The sequence below is a fragment of the Manacus candei genome, unplaced genomic scaffold (assembly GCF_025592945.1).
Source record: "Manacus candei isolate 608988 ecotype Guabito, Panama unplaced genomic scaffold, ASM2559294v1 h1tg000018l, whole genome shotgun sequence".
Lineage (NCBI taxonomy): Eukaryota > Metazoa > Chordata > Aves > Passeriformes > Pipridae > Manacus > Manacus candei.
Window position 1 is genome coordinate 20,353,503 of NW_026138066.1, and position 27,679 is coordinate 20,381,181.

At 41.7% G+C, this 27,679-nt stretch overlaps 1 protein-coding gene across 1 annotated transcript in view; it reads right to left on the reverse strand.

Moving 5' to 3' along the window:
* Positions 1-564: 564 nt before the first annotated feature.
* LOC127469852 (solute carrier organic anion transporter family member 1C1-like) overlaps positions 565-27,679 on the reverse strand; it is a 41,208-nt gene continuing 14,093 nt past the window's right edge. The window contains exons 2-16 of the mRNA XM_051784666.1: positions 25,406-25,526; positions 21,040-21,185; positions 17,693-17,834; positions 16,762-16,894; positions 16,236-16,357; positions 14,697-14,843; positions 13,741-13,839; positions 12,679-12,924; positions 11,692-11,856; positions 9,802-9,997; positions 8,425-8,590; positions 7,794-7,975; positions 3,200-3,264; positions 1,892-2,009; positions 565-853 (exon numbers count right to left, since the gene is read on the reverse strand). Of these exons, the coding sequence (XP_051640626.1) occupies positions 631-853; positions 1,892-2,009; positions 3,200-3,264; positions 7,794-7,975; positions 8,425-8,590; positions 9,802-9,997; positions 11,692-11,856; positions 12,679-12,924; positions 13,741-13,839; positions 14,697-14,843; positions 16,236-16,357; positions 16,762-16,894; positions 17,693-17,834; positions 21,040-21,185; positions 25,406-25,526 (2,271 nt within the window). The 3' untranslated portion in view covers positions 565-630. The remainder of the gene's footprint in view (positions 854-1,891; positions 2,010-3,199; positions 3,265-7,793; positions 7,976-8,424; positions 8,591-9,801; positions 9,998-11,691; positions 11,857-12,678; positions 12,925-13,740; positions 13,840-14,696; positions 14,844-16,235; positions 16,358-16,761; positions 16,895-17,692; positions 17,835-21,039; positions 21,186-25,405; positions 25,527-27,679) is intronic.

The window sequence follows — 27,679 nt, forward strand, 5'->3', positions numbered from 1 at the left end:
ACGACAGCTTTTATTGCTGTTACTGTTGTATTACAACAGAGTTACATGAAAAAGGATCCCTAACCACAACATTTGATGTCCTAAGTGTTATGGGTTGAATTCATGAGATACCCAGAGCCTGTAGCTGATTTCACCTTCCAGCAAACCACCTTCCTCCTGCCCCGTGCCACACTGTTTGCAAGGGCGGGCTACGTGCTGATGATCTGAACCTTCCAGGCTGCCAAGTCAGGTTTTGTGCACCAGCTCCTCCTGGGCTGGCTCCACGGCAGAGAGAGCTGCATGGCAGCCTCTCCACTATCCCTCACACACAGGAGGGCAGCAGCAGCTGTTGCAGCTTGGTGAGGAGGGAGGGAGATGAGGAGCAGCCACAAAAAGGGTTTCTCGGTGAGGGAGGAAGCTGCCCCTCCCCAGCCATAAGTACTCCCCTCACTCGGCAGAAAAATTGGTGAGCAGTGTATTCAGAGCTGTACATGTGCTAAAAATGGTTGTCTTTTCTTTTGGTATTTACAGTGAAAATTACACGAAGTTTAACATTTTCAGGGTGGATATTAAGATACTGCTTCACTGATGATGAATTTTTGCCTGGAACACCACTCACTGGGTAAAATCACGGTGGAGACCTCAGTCTTCCTAAAGTCTAGTCTCCTTTTCTGGCCAGTAAGTTGACTGAATTAAACAGTCACTATTGACAAAATTATCTTTTCTGCTCTTTGTCCCACAGGTGCCTCTCTCCCCGTTGGCTGAGAGGGTCTCATCTGGTGGAGAAGACCTTTTCCGGAGAACCCAAAGGACAGCAACACTGAAGAAAATGGACACCGTGCCCAACACCAAAGTCAGTCCCAGGTACACATACCTGAGAGAGAAATGATTGATCAGAGCCTATTTCAAAGGCAACATTTGACTAGAAGTCATCAAGAACACATTCATATTCTCATGTGGTAAGGCTGAGTAAGAACACTCTTCCATCAGGGGGAATGACCCTGGAGAGGGGAGTTTGTCAGCTCATCCAGGTCAGGTGGGTGTGGTCTGTGGCCAAGAAAGCATCTCAGGCATTGTCTGATCTCCTCCACTCCAACGTGCTTCAGTAAGAATAGCACTAAAATTTTTAGGGCAATTCCTCTATTTTATGCTTGCCTCATAAAAAGTACCAATGATATCAAAACCATTTGATGGCATTTTTTCTTTTACAGGCATAATGACAGCAACAACAAGAGCAGCAACAATACCATCATTATGTTTTATCAGCAAAAAGAGTCCCAACTGAGCTTTTGTTCTTTCCTTCCAATTTTCAAAACATTTTTTCCTGGGGGTGGGGGGAAAGCACAACGTTTTCTCCCATTTCCCTCTTACCCTTATTATTCCATTCTTCCTTTCTGGTGACACCTTTCACGAATGCATTTCAGATAATTATTGTCCTCTAGCAATAAATTGATAAAGACAACACTGCACTTAAGGCCCTAGATAAGACAAACATGCTTTGTAGTACTTTTCCCTTCTGTTTTGTGGTTCAGCTCCAACATGGAGAAACAATGAGTTTTAATAACTCTTCTACTTATTTACACATTACCACAGCAGAGTCACTGAAAAATGGGGGAAGCTTTAGCATAAAATTGAGGTTTCAATAGAACTTCAGTATTTTTAGGTGAACAATTAAGTGACAAATATTTCCAGCTGATACTGAAACAAGATGATCCCCTCTCCCCCTAAAAAAAGATTAAATCAAAAGAGAATGCCGAAACCTGAACATTATTGTTAATATTGTTAGTCAGAGTCTTTCATTCAGTTTCAAATCTTTCCACTCAAATTTTCTAACAGAAATTCTTCTGCCAGTGCCAGGCACAGATGCACTTAAAGGGCACAAGTTAAAGAACGAATGGAGAAGAGCTGTTACCTGAGTGCACTGGAGTCATAGAGTCTGCACGCTCCTCTTCCCCCACATCTTTTGCTGCCCCATTTCAGGCAAGTGGTATCTATGGCTACTCCAAAATACACTGGGGCTGGAATTCCCGCTGGGTGTATTTAACAAATAAATAGAGGTAAGAAAGTTACTTTCCAGGGTGATCAGTTCTGATCTAGAGACATGCTCGGGTAGAACATTAAATCACACATTAGAAAAGCAGTGACACTTCCACGCTGTTTGCCTGGTTTGAGGAGACGTGCCTCGTGCTGCCCAGGCACACACCACCCTTTCCTCCCTGTGGGAAGCCAGGGAAGCGTAACAGAACATCAAAAAGCCTGTGGAAGCCAGCGGAAGGAGGGCTGGCCATGATTTGGTTTCCTCACCCTGCGGGACACCTCTGGAGAAAAAAAAAAAAAGGAGATAGTTCTCCTTTCTCAGGAGCAGTGGAGCCTTTTCAGCTTGGGTTTAGGGGGTGTCCTGTGTGTGGGTTGGAGGGGGTGAGAAGGGAGAGAGACAGTGAGGCTGGGAGCCTGTAGTGGGGTTACAAGTATCCTGCAAGTATCCTGAGATGCTGCTGTGGCAGGGACAAACCTGCCACAAAGTGCTTGTGGGTGATGGAAAGGATAGGCCTTTTTCATATGCTAATGAGATATCCTGGACTCTGTGCCACCTGGGGAGCCACTCTTGGTTGCTGGAGAAGAAAGTAAGCCAGAAGGGTAAAATCTTGGCCTGCAAGGGTGTGAGAGAGCAGCCAACAGTGTTGATCTGCTCTATTTAAGTAGGTGACTTGCTATTACTTTTTTTCTGTGAAGACATAGAGGATTTCAGAATCTCCAGTTCATTGGCATCTCACGGTACCCTTGATTTCAGTGACAACTTAGAGGTGACTCTACCACAAGGCTGCAGCGAAACCTGCCCCCAGGCACACCTGTACTCAGAGTAATTCCCTTAGAAACTAATGAAAATTTGCCTGAAAAACAATCACACATTCTCAGCCATAGCAGTTCTATTATGCTTGTTGCTGAGTAAGGAGAGATAAGATGTAATTTTTCATAGTCTGAAGGAACACTTGTCATCTCTATGGATATTGGCCATGTATATCTTAATTCTACCTAAGTCACAGTTATACAATTTAGGAAGCTATTTCATTTTTACAACCCTTTTCCTATTTTTTTTTAATTCATATGATAATTACTTCTCAGTTAGACATTGTTCTTTCCAACAATCAGAGCTTAATTCTAAGATAAATGATTAATGAGGAGGGTATTAAAACAGACTCAAGAGTTCAAATGGACTTACCAAGCACTCTTATTGCCAGGGTATAGATACCAAGTGCAAATGATTTCAAGTGCGGTTTAATGCATCTAAAAATAATAATAATAAAAAAGATGTTATGGACAAATAAAGAAGCAAGTGTGAATAATTTGAACACAAATAGAAAGCAAGAGAAAGGAAAGAAATGTGACTATTTCCTCCTCAATGTCACTGACTAACCACATTACAGAAATACGTAAAAAATGTGATAAAATCAGAACAGAACCTAGGAATTCTGAACGTCTATATTCAATATCACATTTTAAGATAGTTGTGGATTTTCAGATGATATCAGCACTTAGGACTTACCCACACAGGACAAGAAAATTGATTGTGAAATCATGCATCCATTGGATAGCCTTATTCAGCTAGATAATCTCTGAATTTCAGGATCGTGATCCAGGCTAGTACAAGGTATTTAGGCACTCACTTTTCATTGCACTGTATCTAGGATCAGGATCACACCTCCTGTAAAGGTAAATCCTCCAAGCTGTTCTCTGACTTTTCTGAGCTTCCAGGGGAGTCTAACACACACATCAGTCCTTCCAGGTCCAGATCAGCCCTGCTCCAGCCTTCAGTTATCACCCTGGCCCACCGAGGAAGACAGGGGTGGTGGGCAGGAGAACAGCTGCCTTTCACAACCATGGTACAAGCAGTGTGTGTATGGACCCACTCAAATTCGTAGGACTCACCTGCTGCTCCCTCACCAGCTGTCAAGTGTGCTGTTTTCCCCAGCAGGTACCAGACTGCCAATTACATCCAGCACGAATCTGAGCACACGCTTGGCTTTTAATGAGTAGTCCCAGTCACATAATTAAACGGGGACATGTTTGATATGTGGGGTAACATCTGTGTGTCAATACAGTAACTGATAACATTCCCTGTTGTCACAGTCATTATCTTCATTAGAAAACAGAAAAAAAATTGGGAGGAAATTCAGTTGTCACTATGGATGAACGCAGAACTCTGGAGGTCCAGTCTGTGTGCTCTGAACTAGGATGGGCTCAGCTTCTGCAGAAGTTAATGTAATTTGGAATACATTTTTAAAAAAATAATAAAGACATCACAGAACTAGCTCTTTTGTTCCCCACCAGTGATTTTTTAAAATTTCCCAGAACAGCATTAAGAACCCATACTGCAAACGATATTTGGATCATCTTCCTCTAATTTACTGAAAATAGAAAGGACATGAAGGACATTTAAGGAAGAAGGTAGCCTGGAGAAGAGATGATTGAGAGGAGATCTGATGCATACACACATCTGAAGGGCAGGTTTCAAGAGGATGTGGTCAGAATCTTTTCAGTGGTGCCCAGTTGCAGGGTAAAGGACAATGGGCACAAACTTAAACACAGGGAGTTCCATCTGAGTGTGAGGAAAAACTACTGTGAGGGTGACAGAGCACTGGAACAGGCTGCCCAGACAGGCTGTGGAGTCTCCTCTGGGCAGATTCAAAACCTGCCTATACACCAGCCCATGCAACCTGCTCTATGTGACTCTGCCTTGGCAGGAGGGTTGGACTAGGTGATCTCCAGAAGTCCTTACCAGCTCCAGTCATTCTGTGACACCGAAGTATCATAGTAAAAAAAAAAAAATAAAAAAATCATGTGCAGCTCATTTTATAATGTCAACAATTTATTCTCTAACGCCCTGGTCGTGAATTATCATCACACAGTCTGTTCCATTGTGGCTTATACAAGCACTGCCATCTATGTAGGCATGACTGTAATATTATTTTAAGCTGTAAGAAGAGTGACTTGCTCTCCTATCAGACACACCTTACACAAGCAAGCCTCAGTCTGGAGTCCTTCTAAACAAATCTGAGGGCATAGAAAGGAAAATTGGAAAATAAAACCAATAACTGGATATTTATTATGCGTTCCATAGGATTTATATCCTGCAGAAAAAATCTTCACTTTCAGATAAAAAAAAAAAAGGAATTGTTTGAGCATTTGTATTGTGTTTGCACGGAAACAGGAGTTCTTTGTGATCCTGAGTGATAGCCAGAGCTCTCAGGGAGATCTGAGATTTCCTTTTCACTGCCTGATCACCTGCTATTAATAGCTGGTGCTTGAACAACAGGTATCTGAACTACACGGTGTTTTTCTACAAAACTTTAGGGCTTTCCCAAGTTCCTTGGTGATTGCAATTAGGCTAATACCACTAAAAAGACATTTCAGCAAATGACTCAGTCACTAGCTGTAAGCATATTTCAATGGTTCCAGTCGTGTAAACCCTTAAAGAAAATTTCACTAAATCGAAAGGCTAAAGGGATTTAGTTATGTTGGTGCTCCGTGGCAGGTGCAATGATATCTGCCCAACAGAAAACATCAGATTGCTTAAGTGCTGGAACCTTAACAGAGCTGACTGAATATTGAATAATTTTAAAACCAGATCATTGGAAAAAGTACTTAATGAAGTCTGCAACTTGACCTTGGGACTATTTGTTTTCAAAGAAAATTTATTTTCCTTCTGGTAACAGAAGCACACTTTCAATTCAGCCAGATTTTCAGGGAATGTCAGTCAGTGATGGATTACAGAAAAGAGAAAAGTAAGCATGAGCTTAAAGTGGAATTGTGCCCACAGGTCAGTTGCAGTGCAGGAAAAAAAAAAAAAAAAACCAAAACCAAAAGGAAAAAAAAGGATTGAACTTACTGAAACACCTTTTATTTAGCTGCACATCAGAGGTGGATGCCCTCAATCCAGCAGGAAAACACATAACTTCTCAATTTCAGTTAAATGTCTCTCAAAATAAAATGATTTTCAACAGCAATAAAAGATTTGGAGCCGAACCAATAAAACTGTTTTGCTGATTTCATATATAAAGTGTTTCAGTATTGTAATTGAAAACCTTTCTAAGCTTTTCTAAATAAATCCATTAAGCAATAAGATTCCCAAGAGAAAGTTCTTAGGGCTGAGAAGTGATGGCAAGTCTGTGATTTAAACTTGTAGGTGCTCATTTATGAACATCTCCTCCCAAACACTTAATTTTTTACACAGCGGAGACAAGAGGAAAAGCAGGAGGTTGAGCAATGGTTACAATGGTTTTGAGGCCCTGTGTGGTACAATATCCATACACCTTCCACTCTGTGTCTTATGGATAGGAAGGAGACATCATGGAGAGGGAAAGAGAAAGGAAACTGCCTCCCTGCATAGCCCTATGCCCATATTTATTCAGTGTGTCAGAAGCAACCACAGAGAGAAATCTGGCTTTGCTGCAAGCTCTCAGCTCATGAATCGTCCTCATCTTGGCACATGGACAGTTCAGTGGTGCATAAGCTTCAGTAAAAATTGTCCAAAATGGATTATAATGTGATTGTTCTTGGAGTGAGGCCTTGGGGAGAGAGAGATCAGTGGTAACCCTGCAAGGTCCATGAGGAAAGCTGTGTGGCTGCTGTGGTCTAAGGCGTACACCTCACTGGCAGTGTTTGTCTAGGGCAGTGGAGAAGGATTCTCACCCCAACCATTTCTGAAAGTCTCTGTGTGAATATTGATTTTGGTTCAAGGACTGTGATGGAACCACAGCTGAAGTCACATTCTTTATCCATTTTTTTTCCATATAGCCTATATTGAGCCAGTTCTAGCACTGGCTTTGTCCACGTGATATAAAGGCACCAACAATGAGACAGAGCCTGTTACAGAAAATTTCATTCAAAAACAAAGAGAATTTTGGGGTAAGAAAGCACAATTATAATACTAAAGATTGGTTAGCCTGGGTTTACTGTTGTTTTGTTTGAGAAGTAGAATGTGCTCATCTGGAAATAATTTGGAAAAAGGAACTGAATAAGAAAGCTTTCCAAAACAGAGTGGAGCAGCACTTGGAATCCAAAAATTGCAGAAAGTTGACAAAAATCCAGATTAAGTCCTGGTAGTATTACATGCCTTTTGCACTTTCTAAAATTAGTTTCAAAGCTTACACTCAGTGATGGACAAATAGTCCCAGCAGTTAAATATGTATTGGAACAATCCCTTAGGAAAAGCATTTAATAAATCTGCAATTATCAGAACAGAAAAAAAAATCTCTTTCTAAATCAATCTTTGTTTTGAAGAGAAAAAATCTGGAACAGAACCATCATATGGGATAATAAAATGGGCTAGAGGAGAAGAGTTGAGGGTATATAGAAGGTTTGGGTTAGAGTAGCTCCATGCAGTTGTGCATCAGTATCCATAGGAATTGAGGAAAACTGGCTGCTCATATACATATATGTGCACATATTGACACGTACAGAGCTAATTTCCATTTGCAGGGAGGTCATACAACACCATTCTAGTAATGTAAAAGGCAATAAGGGAAGGGGATTTGGATATAAACTATAACTAGGCCTCTTATGTCATGTTTGAAATCAGAAAGATATTGCTGGTAAAGATTATCATAAACACATTGTTGCATTGATGGTATAAAACTTGTTGCAAAATTTTGAGGATGCTTTTCCATTGTAAAAAAAAAATAAATTTAAAAGCCACCTTGCATAGCTGAAAACATTTCACAATACTAGGAATACTAGGAGGGGAGGGAGACCCAGTCACATACATCAAAACACCTTGAAAAAATTTGGCAATGCTGGCAGAAATTATTTCTTACCTTAGAAGCAGGATGTATCCAGGTGTGCCACCTACTGACAAAGTGTAGGAAGTGATAACTGATATTACTAGAAAATACAGAAACATTTTTGGACACTCATTTCCTTTTTGACACGGTCCCACCACAGCTGAGGAGCTTTGTGAAGATTCAAAGGTTCCCACACAGCTGCAGTTAAAAAATACCTAGAAGAGAGCAGGTGAAAATGTATGAAAACTTAAACGGTGGAGAAGTGGATGTTCAGGAATTGCACATCAAGCTTTTCTGGGTAGCTGAAGGTTTAAATCCAAAGTGGAAATGTTTTGCAAAAGGAAAAGGCTTATTTTTTGAAGGATAAAATTATAAATTATCTGCTGTTGATGAATGTGTTTATTACATTTTTTTTTTCCAAGAGTCTTGGTAGCCAACAGCTAAATAAAACCCCCTCCAAAACATTCTCTGCTTGTGATTTCTGCCAGAAAGATAACTCGAGAAAGTTTTAAATGTGGGTGGCAGATTGCTAAAAAACCCCGAGGAGTTTAGGGTTGAAGAGGACGTGCCTTAGTAAATTTTAATCCACTTACTCTGACAGACCTGGTTGCATTTGGAAAAAATATCACATCACATCACACATGGAAACAAGAGATTGCCTTACGGTGTTTTTCCCACTGCCGTTGGACGCCTGGCAGCCGGCGAGACAGGCAGAAATGTAGGTAACTCCATTTTCTCCACAGATGGGGTCCCAGTCGTTCTTGGAACACGAGCAGCCGGAATTGCACTCTGAAAACACGGCTTGCTCGTAATCAGTCGTCTGTTTGGTTCTGAGGAAAAAGAGAAATTGCGAAGACGTTTTCTAGCAGACGTGGAAGAAATCATTATCAAATCACGGGCTGTGCTCTCTGACAGGTGCTCCTGGCCAGTCCTCCCCTCTGTAGTCCATTAAAGGTTGTCCCTTTGCATCCATGCAGCACTGTAAATTCTTATTTCTCTGTTATCCAAATGTCTTAGCAATATCACACCATCTACTGTGACATGGTAGCTACTTTATTAAGGGTGACAGCTAACAATTTCTATTCATGAATTTGCTTATATTTTCTAAGATTTTAGTTATCTGAGGCTGGATGCAGTTTTAACAAAACTGGACAAACGGCAAAGGGGGGATTGAGTTCCTCGTGGGAAATGGTCTCTGTAGAAGTTAGTGAGGAGTTTATCAGATTGGGATTCAGTTTTGTTTAACCTCTGCTGTCCATTTGAGATTTGTACCAACTCAGTGGGGCACAAACTTGCATGCAGCTGTCAAACATCAGTGTGTCATATTCCACCCCCACACCTCCATGGCATTTTTTTTTGTTCTGACCAATCCTGCACACGAGGTGCAGTGGAGGAGACTGTGCAGGCCCTCTGCACCTCTGCTGAACTGAGGTCCAATACCTTGCAATCCGCCAACTTCAGTCACCTGCTGCTAAAGACACTAGTGGAGCAGCTCCTGGAGCAGCTGTGCAGTCAGTGCTGGAAACTCCTACCAAAAAGTGAGCTTTACAGAGTAATAGAATGGGCAAAAGTGACCCAAAAGTGACCCTTAGGTGTACCTGATGGTTAACATTATGGCTTACTCATGGTTAATCCAGGAATTCTGAAGTTTTGGGTTCAAAGGCTATTAAACATTTGTTTTTCAGCACACGGAAGCAAGGAACAATTAATGGAATCCCCACTACTGAGCTCCTCACATTTCCAGAAATCCCTAGGCTCAAGGGATGGGTCCCATGGAAATAACAATTACAAAGTAATCAGAAAAATAATCTGCACTTGTGACATGAACCCCTCTGGTTTATGCCACCATCATGAAAGTGTTCTGACACGATGTCCTCTGCAATAGATGGAGTGGTTTCCACCGCTTTGAATCAAATTTCTGGGAAGCGTACTTGGGTCCATCACTCTCTTTTCAAAAATATATGTACTTTGTGGGATAAAATGAGGAAGGAGTTTGGTTTGCAATAGCACTTGGTGCCGTAGGATGCCCTTCCCAGCATACCCATGGTACGACACGGTCAGTCCGGCCACGTCCGAGTTCTCACAGCCCATCGCAAACAGTGAGAGGAGCAAAAGGTAACCAAAGAAAGACGATCCCAGGGAAAGTTTTGCGGCCCCTAAAACACCAATTCTGAATTTTTTCATGACGAGTCCTCCAGAGAATATGCCAAAGGCCACAGCAGGAATGTTGATGAGACCTGAAATCGGACAGAAAAATCTGTATTAATGAAAACCCCAGCTCAATGGACTAACTAACCTTCCCAGTCAAAAAACCAGCTGCAGCAATAAGATGAAGGAACAAATGATAAAAGGTCTTCAGTCAGGGCATTTTGTTTTGTCCAGACTTGAATTGATCCTTGGACTGTTACCAAGGTGCTGGAGCTGCTTTTAAAAATTGCTCCCAGGGACATGCTTCAGTGCTAGTTCTTTGACAGAAATAAAGAATTGGATAAAGTTTAGCTAACAATCTTCCAATTTCTTAATTTCTTAATCTAGGTGGTTTTCTCCACTGTTAGTTGGTCAGTGGAGGGATCTGCTCATTCCTAGAGGACTAATTTAATTTTACCTACAGTGTTATGAAATCTGGAGCAACACTTGCTTTTTCTCTCTCTCTCCTTTTTTTTTTTTTTTTTTTTAAATGCTTCAAATTGCTCTGGCAATTTTGAAATCTCTCAGAGAGATTGTGATAGAATTTGTCAAAAAAAATAGCAAAAGAGAGAGGGAAAGTGAAATAAACACTGTAAGTTCTAGTCAGCCCTCAGCAAGGGGGGATTTGAAGAGAAAGGAAAAGAAGGAAGAAAAACTACCTTATTGCAGGGATAGCCACTCAGTCAGGATCCTTCCCTAGTCAAGTCATTGCATGCTTTCTGTTGCATGTATTCCCTATGCTCAGTGAAGTCAAACTGTTCTTAATCCCCACTCAGTTTGCACATACCTGAAAGCTTAGCTCCAAAAAAATCTTTAAATACAATTGGAAGTGCTCTACTGAATGTAGGGATTGTTTTCTGGACTTTCTCTGGCCATCAACTATACTTCAAGATTTCTCCTTGCTTTGAGGAGCTTCGTGCCAGGAAATTCCAGCTTCTATCTTTAAGGAATTAGCACATAGCACAATGGATCAATACAGCTTTTCTGCATATATATACCTCTGTTGCTGTGCAACTAATGCTGCCCTGAAACAAGGCAGTTCCCTCTGTATTGGGTAGATGTAAACCTCTTTGCTGTTTTAATGCTGTTGAATCCCTGGACTTTAGGAAGGGAACTCAAGCCTGTGTGCAGGTTCAGCAACTGGGCATTTGAGTTCATGATCCTGAAGTCATCTACAAAAATGGCCACCATGGTACCCAAAGGCAGAAGCAGCATCTCTCTTTCTTGTGCTGTAGAGAAGATTTTGGAATATGACTTGCCTTCCTTTTATTTAACCCCAACCTCTTCAGAAAGTAAGAAATCACTGGCAATATGACATTGCTTTATGGTTAATCCTTTAGCACTCACTGACATGATCTTTATTTCGTTGAAATAAATGGGATGCCAGCAAGGAAACAGATCTGTCTGATGACAAATTTACATAAAGTATTTTAAAATCAATTCTCTTCTCAATTACTTTCTTGTGCTGTACATATATAGTATTTTTCAAATTTCCAGTTAAATGGGAATTAAGGTATCAAATAATGTGAACTTTCACAGTAACTCTTGCATAGATAAACTCAGAGCTAACTAGTGCTAAGGAAGAAATGAAAGAACTTACCTGCTATAAGCTACTACTTAAAGTCAGACAAGGAAGGAGAAGAAATAAACACATCCTAAAAAAATACAATTTTCCCTATATGAGTGTACATGCCACTCCTAAAATGTCCACTTTAAAGATATCAAGAAGCAGATATAGCATTACCTATAACAAAGTTAGTTTTTGAAGATGTTTGCCCATACTGTTGCTCAATATACTTTGGCTTATATGTCACCATGCCGATTAAAGAATTGAACTGAATGATACTTGCACACAAATACAGAATGTAAACTGGATTCCCAAAGAGGCACTTCAGTGATGGAAGGAAGTCTGCAAGACAAAACAGCAGAAATGACAAGCAGACCAGAGAGAGAATAACTGTTGTGAATAATGCTTTGTGATATGTTTGCACCTTCTAAAAAAAAGGACTGCAGAACGTTTCAGAAGGAATCCATGAAGTTCCATGATGCTCCTAAGAGCTCTCCCATTTCTGGATGGAGGAAAACACTAAGCATCAATATCCCAGAAGAGGTACCTTGTTTTCTATTCCTTCTTTCGATCATAAACCAGGACTGATTTGGTTTCTATGTGTTCTCAACAGCCACAGCACCTTTCAGCTTAATTTGGGGCAGAGACTGCTCAGCACAGCTGACAGTAAGCACAAACATATTGAGTTACAGATTCAAGTACTGAGGGAAAATGCTTTTGGCAAAGTAAGGCCAAGGAAATGCAACTGTGCAAACCAGCTCCTGCCTAAATCCAGACAGCCTCCAACAATACTGTAGTGAGTCGGTGCCCATCCTTATTCTGATCAGAAAAAGGTTTAGCAAAAACCAAAAGTCTTTTTTGACCACTACTTCTGCAACAGTCACTATCTGTGAATGAAAAATTTTTGCAGGGTTTCATGGGATTTGCTGGCCCACTAGCATAATTTTACAAATCCCAGATGAAGAAATCCCACATGCAAGAGCAGGTCCAGGAAACAATGAAAAGACCCATCATATGTCTGTTATTTAGGTGGAGAGTGACACCTGGGGGGGGAAATCATAATTCTCAGCCCACTAAAATAGGGCCTCAGAAAGTATAAAATTTTAAAGTATAAAAGCCTTTGAGAGAAAAACAACAATCAGGAAAGAAACTCCAGTGATTTGCCTTTTGCCATCTCAGCAATCTTCGTTTGTTGCTGATAAGGTTTGTGTTGGTCCTTGTTATCCTCGATGATGAACTTGGACTGCTCAGAAGAGGTGCTGGAGTCCTTCCTGCTCTCCGGTTTTGGGAGGTGCTTGGGCAGGAACCAGAAGGGGATGCCGGCCAGAACGCTGATCACACCGGCTATCAAGTAACCCAGCCACCATGCTCCCACCCACTGCACGTCCTTGGGAGTTATTGTGATGCTGTCTGGAGAAAGCCAACAGAAAGAAGAAACAAACAGATGCTTTTCGAGAGTGCTGATAACAGGGAAGGTGGTTTTTCAGGGGCTTTCTCTGCAGGAGTCTGTTCCCACCTCACCAGGTTTAACTGTGCGTCTCTGAGGGTGTTACAAGAGCAGCTGTGGGGATGCAACAAGGACTTGCTGATTGCTGTGACACAGCAGCAGCCTGGCCCTGACACTGCTGTGCTGCTCACACGTCCCCAGAGATGCTGCAAGGCCCGGGAGATGGGGCAGCCCAGGTGGCCACTCCCTTGCTTCTTCTGTACAAAAGCCCCAAGGAAAAACAGGGCGGGAAGCGTTTTCTCAGGCAGAAGGCAATCAGGAGACCTGGTGCCCACTGCCAAACTATGTTTCCAGGCAACAACAGGATACTAAAAAATGCACACACATAAATCCTGAGCCTCAGTCTTGCCTCCTCCTGGCACCTGCTGCCTCCCCTGAGCCTCCTCCCCAGGGTATCTCTTGGAGGCACCCGCTGCAGACTTGCTGGGACTGAGGAAGAGTCAGATCTTCTAATTCCTCCACAACCATCCTTTTTTGTCAGCCTTTTCTGCATGGACCACTCTATTGCTGTCATCCTTTTTATTTCATAATTACAGAATATGCTGAGCTGGAAGCGACCCCTTAGGATCATCGAGCCCTGCACAGGACCATCCCCAAGAGTCACACCATGCGCCTGTTCTACTCCTGTTAGCCCCTTATGCATAACCAGATAGTTCTTGGCCCAAAATAGGAATTTTGGAGCCTGACTGAATTTTTGAAACCCAAGTTTTCTGACTTACCCAAATCTACGAAGCCTATGTCAACATAAAGTTTGGCACACAGGGATCCCAGAAGAAAGCCAAATATTGGCCCTATAATTGCCACTGTCTGTACACAGCCTGGAATAAAAAATAGGGGACTGTTACACTCCCAAGTCAAAAAGAGCACTGGTTCTTCTGCACCTAAAAGCAGAGTATGACATCTGTAAGTGCTAGAAACTCTTTAGCTAAATACATTAAAGTAACTGGAAAGCAAATGGCAATTATTTAAGTGATCACTTTAGGCTGAGGTGGGACTCTGAATAGGCTGAAAAATACCATTATTTTGGTATCCAATAATAACATTTCCCCACACCCTCAGCCAAACTTTCTGAATACTGTGAATTTTCAAAATTCGTCTGGGAAGACTGAATCTTTTACAGAGAGAACCTGAGTTTTTGCCAGTTACCAGGCTGGAAACTTGTCAAGACAGGATGCTGATGGGGAAGGAATTTTTTGGTAATATTCCAGGTGAATGTGCAGAGGTCAGGCAATGAACACAAGAAAGCAGTGATACCAACTTTCTAAAGCCTCAACACTATTGTTTATAATTCTGCTGGAATCTGGAGGCAATGTTTTGAGTGCCTGCTAAAATTCTATTTTAAGTGCTTGAAAGAGCATGTTTTTATCACTTTCCAGAGAACTGAATGTGCACAGAGGCTCAGCAGTCCACATCCAGAAGAATTAGGAAGATTAGGAGAACAGCAGGAACCTAAGGTCAAATTCTTTCATCAAATTAAGATAATGGAACTGCTGGTATAATTAAAGGGGAACTTGGTCCCTTGACTGTACATGACTTAAATAAATTTTAATATTGGAAATTATGCAAACAAAACAATCAGGGCAAGTTAATTCAATAACACTCCTTCCATTATTCAGAATGACTCCGTTTCCTCTGGGGAAAAATCCATTAGGAAAATAAGTAATATTTATTTTACCAATATATAAGGCAGCGTTCTCTTCTATGGCATAATCATCAATGTATGTGATTCCCAGAGGCTGGATAGGGGTTTCACCTATTCCACGCAAAAGATTTCCAAGTAAAACGTAGATCCACATGGAAGAGCCTGCTTCCTTTTCACATCCTGAATACATAACAAGAGACAGCAATTATATGCTTTTCATAACAGTTTGACACCGAATGCACAGGTTTTCTAAAATAATTCTAAAGTGGGAAAAACAGAAGGAAAACCGGGAAGTGTGGGGATGGCAATTTTAACCCAATCAGCTTAAGTGGAAATATTTTTAGCACAAACTGCCTCAAAGATACTAGGAGTTCACTGATTTTATAAATTTGTCACCACGTCCCATTTTAGAAAACTTTTTCACTTTTTTCTAACCAAAACTGGGATCCCCTGATGGAAAGATTTGGGAAACATTGATGATAGTGAGCACTGCTGGCCACATTTAATCCACAGGTGTGGGGATGCAAACATACACACATTTTGGAACACACAGAGGGTCTGATTTGCCAGGCATAGGGGAGGAAAGTTCCTTCCCCACGAGGAACTCAATGCATCCAGCAGGGACACAGCTCTGTGGTGTGCAAAACAGGGTCAACAGGCAGGGAGAGAAACAAGAAGCAGAGTTTCTCTCTGGGAGACCCAATGGCTCTTTCCAACAGGCTGAGGATCTGAAGACATATTTCCACTACTGTGTCCAGCTCTGGGCCCCTCAGTTCAGGAGGGATATTGAGGTGCTGGAGCAGGTCCAGAGAAGAGCAACAAGGCTGGTGAAGGGATTTGAACACAAGTCCTATGAGGAGAGGCTGAGGGAGCTGGGGTTGTTCAGCCTGGAGAAGAGGAGGCTCAGGGGAGACCTCCTCACTCTCTACAACTCCCTGAAAGGAGGTTGTAGCCAGGTGGGGGTTGGTCTCTTCTCCCACACAACCAGCAGTAGGACAAGAGGGCATGGTCTTAAGCTGTGCCAGGGGAGGTTTAGGCTGAACAGTAAAGAGAAATTCTTTACTGAGAGAGTAATCAGACATTGGAAGGGGCTGCCCAGGGAAGTGGTGGATTCACCATCTCCAGAGGTGTTTAAGATGAGACTGGATGTGGCACCAGTGCCATGGTCTGGGAACTAAGGCGGTGCTGGATCAAGGGTTGGACTTGATGATCTCAGAGGTCTTTGATTCTATGATTCTATGATTTCCCAGCAAAGGAAACACCATGACTTTCCATGGACCCCATGGGAGATTGGTGTTTCTGCAAAACACAGAGCTGCAGAAAGTGGCTGAAGGAGAAAGTAAAGCTGGAGGAAAGGCTGCAGCCCGAAAAAAACTCTTGGGCAGTTATACATTTATTTTGAATAAACTTGCCTCAGTCAGTAGATCTGTCTTTTCTGTGGGAAATATTCATCTGATTTTCTTTTTTTTCCTTTTTTTTTTTGCATTCTGATTAAGTAGTGCATGAGCCTTTTAGAGCCTTGTGATATATTTTAGGGTGCTTATCACAATATTTAACAGAGATCTCTCTCACCTTCATTTATTTTTGCTTGAGACTTTTCCAAGGATGTGAGTGGAGTTTGGCTTTTATCTTGCAGACATGGAGAGATGTTAACAGTCGAGTTAATGGTGGAAGGGAATCTTTCATAGCGATATCTGTTTAAAAAAACAAAGTTATATTTGTTTATAAGAACTGATAAGAAAAAGCAATCAGATCTGTTACTACCAGGTAGGCCTATAGCACTTAAGTGCAAATTTCATCCTGAGTTTAGTCATCACTTCTTCACTGATGCTTCAACAATTCCTAAACCGTGTCAAAATGTGGCCAGTCAAAATCACAGACTAATAAAACAACAAGCTGATTACAACTGAGAGAGTATATACGTTAAATTATTTGCTCCACAGGAATAAGTCCTTTCAGGAAAAATATCAGATTAAGTAACAACATCCACATATGCATATTTCTACGGGGATCTTCATAATCAGTGCTTGAATATTTTAGTGAGCTGCCATTCAGTGTGCACAGCCCAGCTGTAAAATGCTGATCACTTTGCACTTACCGTCCCATGAAGAACTGGGGCATCGCAATTAGGAATGTTCCAGCTGACATAATTAAGCAGCCTGCTCCAATTATTCTTGGCCTGTGAAGCTTTGCTCCAAAGTAGCTTACAAGAATTATGATTAGGAGGTTCCCTTCGAGAGTACAAAAGGAAAACTGAGTTTTACTGCTTGTTGATAAGAGATCCCCTAAAATAACCACTCCTAGTATGTGGTATAGGCAGTGTTTTCAGGGAGAGAGGGCTGATGGTCTGGGGTTGCTCTTTCTCCCTCTTTCCAGGCATTCTACAGGAACCCAATGCCTTCTGTGATAAGAAAACCATAAACTTTTGGATAAACAGCTGGAAAAGAGGAGGACTGTGTCAGCTGAAGAGAGTAAATCACCAAAAAAGCAGGAAAAGGGGAAATCAGAGTTTTATATACTTAGGCTAAGATTTCATTCCCATGAGTACCACACTCCAATGAGATAAATTCACTAATCTGAAATCGTAAGAGACAATGTCTTGCTGGAAACTTTAGTACACAGGGAAGGAGATGGACTGGAAAAAAGATGTAGATTACAGTTAGAGGTTTGTACTCCTGCTGCTTAATAAATTATAACAGGTAAACACTTGCAGGGGAGGTAGATTACTGACAAAAGCAGAGAGAAAGTATAAATCTGTGCAGGCAAATTCTCATTTAACAGTCAAAATTTCTGTTAGTATTAATTAGCCAGACACTAAGCTTAACAAATCACAAGGACTATGCCTAATTTCTTGTGTTAGCAACCAACCCGATGCTATCCAATGTAATCATACTGACAGTCCCACTGATTTTTACTAGGGTAATCTTTTTCAGTTTTAATGGTTCAAGGAGATTTGTACAATCATTCTTCACAACAAATTGCATCATTCCTTTTTACTGAGAATAAAAATGGGTTTCTACAGCACGTACCAATTTCAAAACTTCCATCGATAACGCCAACCAAAGAGGAAGGGATATCAAATCTTCTTTCTATTTGTGTGATAGTACTTTTTAGATAACTTCCTGACAGTGCTTTAGCAAAATAAACAAAAGACAATGCACCGAGAAATATCTGTGGAAAAAAAATTGACAGTGATTAGAATAGGCAGTACAGAAGACTTTACTTTGTGAATTATTTTTAAGCAATTTTTACATTTCCACCTCTCCTTTTCCCAGATAACCACGTCAATATTTCTCCTAATTTTTTATTAAATCCTATATTGCTGGTTTGTTCATTTCTTATGAGCAATATTGGTATATATTGAACTGAACTTGCTATCAACCACTGCTAATTTCAGGTAGGTGCCAAAGGTGCTGCCGCAACAGACAGAGACACAGATCTCCCTCATGATGTTCTAAGGAGGTGGTATCTTACACAGTAAACCATGAGGGTAAATGTTAAGTGTGGCTTGGTGGGGAGGTGAGTTATTTGGGCATTTTTAAACACAGGCTTTTGCAATGGTCTGGAATTGAGAGGCTCTAAGCTGTTCCCACTCAAGTCCAGGGTGACCAGGAGGGAGAAATCTTTGCTTTCTGTTACATGGCTCCATGAGATGAACAGTGACCTGCCATGCAATTACCTTCTAGGCTCATCCTCTGCTCACCAAATATCTTGCAAGCTGCAACACATATGTTTTCTTTTGAAAAAGAAAACATTTTGCTGGGAACAACCTTCTCCCATCCTTTAGTTTTTCAGAGACAGTTGTTTTTGCTTAGTTATCACTGTATCAGTTTTAGCCCATTGCTCTGGATCAGGAGCAAGCTTTGGGAATTAAACTCCCACCCCCTTCACTGTGCTTTGCTACGTACTGCAAATGTGCAGGCTGAAACCCTTTCACACAAAATTAAACTGGAAGATGTGTTCCAGACAGGCATTACATTCACTTCAACAGTCAATGGCTCTTCAGTCTCTGGGACAAGATGAGGGCTGGTCTGAAGTATCTCCCCATTCTGAAATGCCTATAGTGGGAGTGCAGGGTCCTCAGCACCAACCGTTCTGCTCCTGCAGAGCTATTGCTTTAATTTGCCTTCACTGAATGCAGCCCTACTGAGTTTATGAGCTACGTGGATACTCACACATCATGCAAGTGGTCATAGAAATCACAACATTACTTTCTACCTTCAGATACTGGTTTTGTTGACTGAATATGAATATGGGTGTTCTTTGTAAACGGCGTTAAAAAAAGAAACCCAAACCCTAACCAAGAAATTAAAAGGCACAGTAATGTCTCATAAGAATAGAGGTCTAGAGCCTTGGCCTGCTCCTTAATCCTCTCTGAGCAAGTGAGTAGGTGCTCTGAAGTGATGTACTCACCTCCAGTACAAAACTCCTCACAACACCTCATTTGACAGGGTACAGTGGTAATAACACTGGTGCTACTACTACTGAACACAAATTCTTGTGTTAAGATTCAAATGTATCTCTGTGTCTCCCTCAGCACACTTTATCCAGTGTTGGTTATTCCTCCTTCAGAAACAGTTGTGGGCAAATAAACATACACAACCACTGTCTAGTTCCTATTTCCTACAGCAATGGCTCTCAAAGAACTCTCTGGTAAAAATATTGCGATAGTATTTTACATTTTCTGTGTGTTTATGCCCTTGGATTCTAAATAGTAATGTGAAAGCACATATGTTTTTTTACAGGAAAGTCATATAGGTAAACTAGAACTTGAAATGTCTCTGTCTCTCTTTGACACAAGTTTATTTACTGGGGTTGCGACTGTCCCAGGTGTGCTCCTGATTTAGAGCTGGGACAGAAAGGTGCACATGATTTCAAATTCTGCTCTGGTTTGTCAATGCCTGTTAGTAAATATTTTACCACATCTTTCTGGTTTATAAAGGCAGTTTTAACACACAGAAAGGCTGATAATTGGTAAAAACAACTCGTTGAATCTACATATTGTTTTGCTAACATATTAGGCAAATACAGACCTGAAGTAGACTTTTTCATAACTTAGAAATATTTTTAATAATTTCGTTCTGACTAGAAATGCATGATCAGAACTGAAAAAGACTTAGTTCACAAAAAAAAAAAAAAAAAGAAAGAGGTTTTCTAAGTCCCTACTGGAATGGATTGGTTGTGTCTGTTTGGGTTCCCAGAAGACACAAATTCTTCGGACAGAAAGAAACTGAGCTGAAATATTATTGCTTTTCTATTTTTGGAGCTAATAAGCTGATTCTTGACTGGCTAAGCTGTGATTGAAGGTTTATTCATTGAGGGGATCGGATTATCATTGCAGCAAATGGAGGAACAATGACAGAATTACTATTATGCTACAAGATTTAATTAATACAACTCATCTTCTATTTCAAAACCAGAAGATCCCAAATTCATAGACTTCAGGGCAATTATCAGTGATGTTATTGGCTGTATTGGGAGCTGGATTAATATCTGAAAGTAGATGTGTGTAAGAGAGAGAGATTAAAAACAAAAGAAATGAAGACTGTGCAAGATGAAAAGAACAGGGCAAGGCCAAAGACGTATTTTCTGTATAACTCAAATAATTTCATCTCGTCGTTGCATGGTGATTTTTGAGACCTCACCCAAGAGGGTGTCAGCATTTTACAGCCTGGCTTTGGAAAGCAGGTAGGGACAGTAGGCAAAGCACCATGCTGCCTCCTGCACCCAGTGTCCCATGCAGGGAGGAATGCTCCTCCGAGGTGCAGCGGTCCTACTGTCAGGTAGGTACAGCCACGCTATGAGGCTTAGAGCAGGGAGCTTCCATCACCTCGAGGAAGAACTGCTCTGGGGTGAGATAAATGCAGATACAGTGGTGATACTTCTGCAGTTTCGTTTCAAAGTCATCTCATGCAGAGTTCTCTTGAACAAGGAATATTACAATAATACTTTAATTATATTGCACTCAAAACGCTTGGACCGTAATACAAATAGTATTTTTGAAAGCCCAGAGAACTATCAATGCTACAGACTTAAAAGAGAAATTTGTACTAACAGCTGCCTGTGGTACCTGTCTTCCAAAGCTTTGTTCTTAACTTCAGGTGGTGCAATAAGGAGGATTGAGTGACTTTTCAGGATGACCCTTGAAGATCTCCTAACAGGCAAGCCCCAACCGACAAGTTATACTGGAATATTGCCGAGTGTTAGGCAAACACAGATCTGAAGAAGACTTTCTTTGTGACTTGAATATATCTTCAATAGTTTCATACTGACTCAGCAAGACATAATCGGAAGTGAAAAAGCGATTTTTCACCAAAAAGAAAAAAAAAGAGATTTTCTACATTCCTACTGGAATATTCAAAAACTCTTACTCTACCTTTATACCTCCACAACACGAGTGTTTTTCCCTGGATGCAGAAGATTCAGATTTGAATGAAGATCGGTCCACAGGCAGGATTGTGTTGTTTGAGAAAAAGCGGGTATTTTCTTTTGATGAAACCTCCATGATGGTATCCTCTGTCTCTAAAGCACAAAACATGGAGAACATTTTAAAAGGGCATCCTATTAGCTCAGCCTCAAAAGCTTGTCATGTGACAGCAACACCCCGCTGTACTGTTTTCCCTACAACAGCAATTATCAGACTTTACAACAGAATCTGACCAATGCACTGGATGTTTAATTATGGAAATTTGCAATCCACTTGCCCATAACAATGGAGATTAAATCATTCTCAGCAAACAGCCATTATCTTCACTCTCTAGCTATCATCAGCATGATTTCATTTAACATTTAACCAAGAACTACCAGCAGACTAAGCAAGGCTAGTTAGCGTTTTAAACAACATTTCGTGAGTCTACATGTAAGTTCATGTTTCTAGATGTGACCATGTCTGCAGAGATTTCTCAGAGCTGATCTCTGAATTTCCCATATATCTGGGACATTAAGTAATTAGATCAAAGGAAATCTATCCCCGTTAATGAGGGACTTGAATTGCTTTAGATGGAAACATTAGCTCTAATCATCTGACGTTAGCTAATGAGTTACACAAGAATAAAGAGGTTTAGTTCCCTTTACCATTTTACATAGAGTCTTAGGGCTCAGTGGTCAATTGTTTCAGGAAAAATGTGAATTTACTTCTTTGCAGGTAAATACAAAGAAGTAAAGAAAACCTAAATGCTGAACTTTGAGAACAAAAGATATCAGTAATTCTTAAATCTCTGGTTACATACAGCAGTACTTTGTTCTTAATTTCAATCTCTAAATCAGATCTGAAAATATTTACGAAATCAGCTTCTGTGTTCACTTTTAAGAAGTACTATGTTTTACAGAACTGCTGCCTGAAAGTATAAATAGGAGAAGTTCCTATTCTTCTGTGTTTATCTAAAGACAAAGATCTTACCTAAGTTAAATATATACATGGTTTCATGTATATGTATATATACTGTGGATACATGTGTTTTCATGGTTTTCCAAGGGTCTGTGCAATAGATACTTGTGTTACCAGAAATGCAAAAAACCATAAGTATATCTAGATGCTAAGATTTACTCATGCAAATATTTTCCTAGGCTCTGTTCATATATGACTGTGGCACCAACATTTTTGCTGAAATCTCTCCATCAAATGAAATAAGAGCTCCTGACTACACATAAGAAACATATTCTCATTTGATACTGCCTTGACAGGGATGTTAATAAATTTCCTTGTCAACACTAGTGAGTATATAGATTTTTTTTTTTAACAACAATAACAAAATCAAAATGGTTTGTGCTTGCTGCACACCCATTGCACCTATTCCTGCTCTGCTTCTGACTTTCTTGTGATCTTGGGAAAAGTCACACATTGTCTCTCTCTGCCCCACTTCTGAACTTGTCCAATGGGTAATGAGAGCATGTACCTCAAATGTACCTCACAGCACTTGTGTGAGGATAAATTCCTTTAAACTTTTGAGCATGGGCATGACAATCACATAAGGTATGCTGCTACATACACACATCAAATACCCTTTAGGTTAAGGTTTTAAATGCTCTGCACATCTACAGCAATTTCAGAATAAAACAAAAAAAGCACAAAACCTGGAAAAGGAAAACATATGTACCACAGCTAAGTGAATTGTCCTTATCTCTGAGCAGAGCAACATCCAGCTAGAGGAAGTTCAGCAGAGGTGCAGAGGGCCTGCACAGTCTCCTCCACTGCACCTCGTGTGCAGGATTGGTCAGAACAAAAAAAAATGCCATGGAGGTGTGGGGGTGGAATATGACACACTGATGTTTGACAGCTGCATGCAAGCTTGTGCCTCGCTGAGTTGGTACAAATTTCGAATGGACAGCAGAGGTTAAACAAAACTTATGTCCAGAAGCATAAAAAACATTACAGTACAAATAACATTGGCATTTATTATCTTCCAAATGGGAGAGTGCAAGGAAAGACTGATAGCCATACAGGTTTTACAGGCTTTAATGTATCCCCAGTTGCTCTTGTGGCACAGCTTTAAGGAGGTGGGTAGTTTTCAGGCCCAGAGCCACCTGCAAAAACATATCTCAGAGCATCAGTTTGGTTGCCCTGACAATGCCTCTGATGGAAGCCCTTAACACAAGACAGAGAGCAGAGAACTGTGCCCAGTGGTACTACAGCTGGCCACACTAGTGGCTTTGATCCTTCCTCTTTTCTGCAATCAGAATACATAGGAGTGTTCCACTGTAATCCCAAATTTGCCCTACGCCGCTCAAATACTTTTTGGTGGGAGTATTCATAATACACTGTCAACTGCAGTGAGAGGTCAAAGACAGCTCTGTTTTAAACATCTGGATGCTAAGGATGGTCTCTTACTGATTTGGGTATAGTGACAGCCTCAGGTTTTTGCCATCCCTTAGATACCGTATTTCTCTGGTGACACGAAACATGAGGACAGAGCCCATGTCAGCATTTCCTTTCCAAGCATGGTAAATGTGCCAGAAGAATGTAATCATAGAAGCATTTGGGTTGGAAAAGACCTCTAAGATCATCAAGTCCAACTGTTGACCTGGCAAGTCCACCACTAAACTAAGTGCCACGTCCACCTGTCTTTTAAATACCTCTGGGGTGGTGACTCAACCACTTCACTGGCAGCCCGTTCCAGGACTTGACAATGTTTTCAGGAAAGAATTTTTTCCTAATATCCAATCTAAATCTCCCCTAATGTAACTTGAACCTGTTTTCTCTTGTCCTATAGCTTGTTACTCAGAAGAAGAGACCCACTCCCCCCTGGCTACTACCTCCTTTCAGGCAGTTTTAGAGGGTGATGAGGTCTCCCCTGAGCCTCCTTTTCTCCAAGGTAAATAGCCCCAGCTCCCACAGCAGCTCCTCATCCGACTTGTGCTCCAGACCCTTCACCAACTTCCCTGCCCTTCTCTGGACACAGCCAAACACCTCAATATCCTTCTCATAGTGAGAGGTCCAAAACTGAACACAGGACTCGAGGTACAGCCTCACCAGTGAAGAGTACAGGGGGGTGATCACTTCCCTAGTCCTGCTGGCCACACTATTTCCAATACAGGCCATGATGCCACTGGCCTGCTCCTGCACCTTTAAGATTTCTTTCTTGGAGAGCATCCAGCCTTCCTTGACCCTTTTGCCCCTTACAACTACCTCCCAAGGGACTCTGTCAACCAGTCTCCTAAACGGGCCAAACTCTGCCCTGCAGAAACCCAAAGTGGCATTTCTGCTGACCTACCTCTGTACTACTCCAAGAACCAAAAGTTCTCTCATTTCATGATCACTGTGCCCAAGACTGCCTCCAACCAGCACATCACCCACAAGCCCTTCTCTGTTCACAAACAACAGGTTCAATGGAACACCTCCCCTCATTGTGCTCCCTCATCAGGTGTGTCAGGAAGTTATCTTCCACGTGCTCCACAAACCTCCTCGGCTGTCTGGACCTCCTAGAACTCCCTTCCTCTCTGCTGTGTTGTATTTCTAGCAGACTTCCACCATGACATCTGCCTGGTTGCCCTTCCCACTGACTCTTACCCATGAACACTCAGCCTTATCACCACCATCATCAAGGTCTAGTAATCAAAACACACTGTAACATGCAGGACTACCTCATTGCCTCTACCTCCTTGCCTGTCCCTTCTGAAGAGTTTATAGCCATCCACTGCAGTGCTGCAGTAGTGCTTCATCACACCTACAGCGCCTGTTCAGGTGGGACAGCTGCTGGCCATGCTCACACCTTATCCCTGGCTGTCACCTGGACCCACAGCCGAGGCTCTGACCCCTCCTTACATCCCTGGCTCCAGCTGGATGGGGTGTGGGAGCCCTCTCTGGTGGCTGTGCTTTCTATCCCGCGGGAAGCACGGCCGGTCGCTCACCTGTGACACAGCTCTGGCGGCAGCGGCGCTCACCCTCCCGGGAGCCGGCATGTGGAGCTGAGCCTCATGGTCAGGTCCAGGGACGGACTCATCCCTCAACGTGCATGCAGCGGGCTGAGACAAGTCTAGGCAGTTCCTGAAGAGTCTCCCTTCACTCATTCAAACTCCAGGCAATGGAAAAATGTCCTTCCCCCCCCCCGGAAACTCCCCCATTTGCAGTAAGCCTCCTTAGACATGCCTTTGCTGCGTGTCAGCCCGCAGGCACAGGAGCTGCACTTGCTACAATGGGTGGACACAGAAGGCTGGTACAGGGACTGTTCACCCATGAACCCAGCTAAAGGACATTCTCTCTGAAAGGTGAATCAGCAAAGAGAAGAAGAAAAGCCAAATCTTACCTGGCAGCAGGGATCCCCAGAGATGGTGCCTACTAGTTTTCATAGGTAAGCTTCTTGTATAGCTTATGCATATACCTACATGCAGGCATGGGCACTGTTCCCAGCTTAGAAGGGGGCAAAACTGCAGGGGAAAACCACCTCTTAGAATTTACCCTGTCCAGGGATGTACATCTTACACTGGAGGTAGAGAAAGGAAAAAGCATAAGGGTGGGGGAACTTGTTTTGTCTCTTGTTTTGCCTGAGCATTTGCTATTTGTCTGCCCCCCATCCTCCTCCCCCACCTCCTCACTTTTTTCTTCCTCTATCCCCTCCTATGAATTCCAGGACTCAGGGCACACCAGCAAAGCAAAGATGCCGGGTGCCCCAGATGGAAATCATAAAGAGTATCTAAATGGCTCCCAGGGGGTATTTTTCTTTGCAAGTTGCTGTAAGTTTGATGGGGCACGTGACAAAGCTTTGTGGAGAGGAAAAAGCCCAAAACCCTGATCTTCTTAATTGCTCAGTGCCAGGAAACAAAAGACTTCAAGGGGGAACGGACTAGAAAAAAAAAAAAAAAGAAAAAAAAAAAAGAAAAAAAGGGGAATGTGTGGGAAAAAAATAGGCTTCGGGGTGAACAGGTAATTCACATAGATTTCCTGTCCAGTCCCTGGTTGTTCCTGGTATGCCCAGTATGCCCTGCTCCTCCAAACCTGCAGGACAAAGTCCGTGTCAACATGACATAAAACCAGAATGAAAAGATCCATTAAAGGAGAAGACAGAATTGCATGGGAGAGTCAGTCAAGCCCTTTACCACAATGAAAGGAAAACTTTGCAGACTTCATTCCAACCCTGTGTTTTTCCTGTCACAAGGAAATGCTACTGCAACAGCATTTATTTGCAAGTTTGGGTAAAGGTGAAAAACGTGACTAGTTCCCAGTGTAGTTTCTTGAGCAGAGAGAGGCTGTAAACCCTGTCTTATGCTAACCTGTAGGCTTTAATTATACAAACAGAAAAGGTATTAAAGTTAGAAATTCTTCTTCCTCTTCCCTTCTTGCTCTCTCCCACCCTCTGCAGTATGGCAGGTTCCCATGGCAGCTAAACCCTCACTCACACAGCCAAACACGGCACCTTGGAGTAGGCTTCTGCTTTCCTAGATTTAATACAAAGTATTATCCAATCCTTCATTATATTATATTTTGGGTTCTTAATGCAGCTGGAATTTTATTACGCTACATGTAATTCACATTTTGTACTTTAAAGTGTCTTATATCCTTATTTGGTTTGGAAACTTGGAAATCTACTTTCCCCTTTTCTAAGAGATATCAGGGTGCCTAATAGTCCAGAGGCATTAATGATTAGGAGAATTAGTGATTATGAGTTCTTTCAGCTTCTTTCAGAGAACAGCTTCCAGCCCATTTCCTTCAATTATTAGGAAAACTGAGTTTACACAATAGGGGATCTGTACTAGTTTTGCCTGACCTTTAATCTTCGTTGCTGACCTTGCCTCTTTCAGTGATTTCTGACACAGACTCCAGTTATTCTGCCACTGGTAGACTTCACTATACTGTCCCTAAAAATAGGTGGGATTCATGTTTAGATTAATAAATTTGTTATATAAATCCCTTTCACAGGTCCCTCCAAGACCCCATTACGCTACAAATCTTATTGATGAATAGCAAGGCATTGTCCTCTACACTAAAAGAAAAATACCGAAAGACTGGTTTTGTGCAGTTTAAGAAGCAGTGCTTTGAAAAACAAGGCCCACAAGATTTAATGCAGTCTTCCCATCTTTTCTGGATTTTTGGTTCATTGTAAAATCTCAGTATCAGCTTTCTAACGCAGCTGGGCTTTTACTGGAATTTCTGTATAGAGTCTTCTCTGGCTTCTTTATAAGTGTGTATAATAGCTTAACTGGAACTTTAATAAAAGCATTCTGGGGGAGATATTTTCCATTATGGGAAGTTTTCATACACCTTCCAGAAGAGTGTCACCATTCCTTTACGAACTAATTATAGCAGTTCCTCAGAAACAGCCATACTTACAAAACTTTCAAGGTGCTCAGAGTAAATGAACACAAGATCCTCTCTACAATTCACTGAGTTCATCTGGCAGAAAAAAAAGTCTCATCCAGGTAGGAATTTATTAGTCTCCCAGGCCTTCAAGACCATGGATATGGCATGGAAAGTCAGTGCAGTACATCATTTATTACAATTCACTAACGAGAACTGAGACATGGGAAACAAATCACTACCAATTTCGATACAGGACATGACACCTCTTATGTGTCCCTTTTCA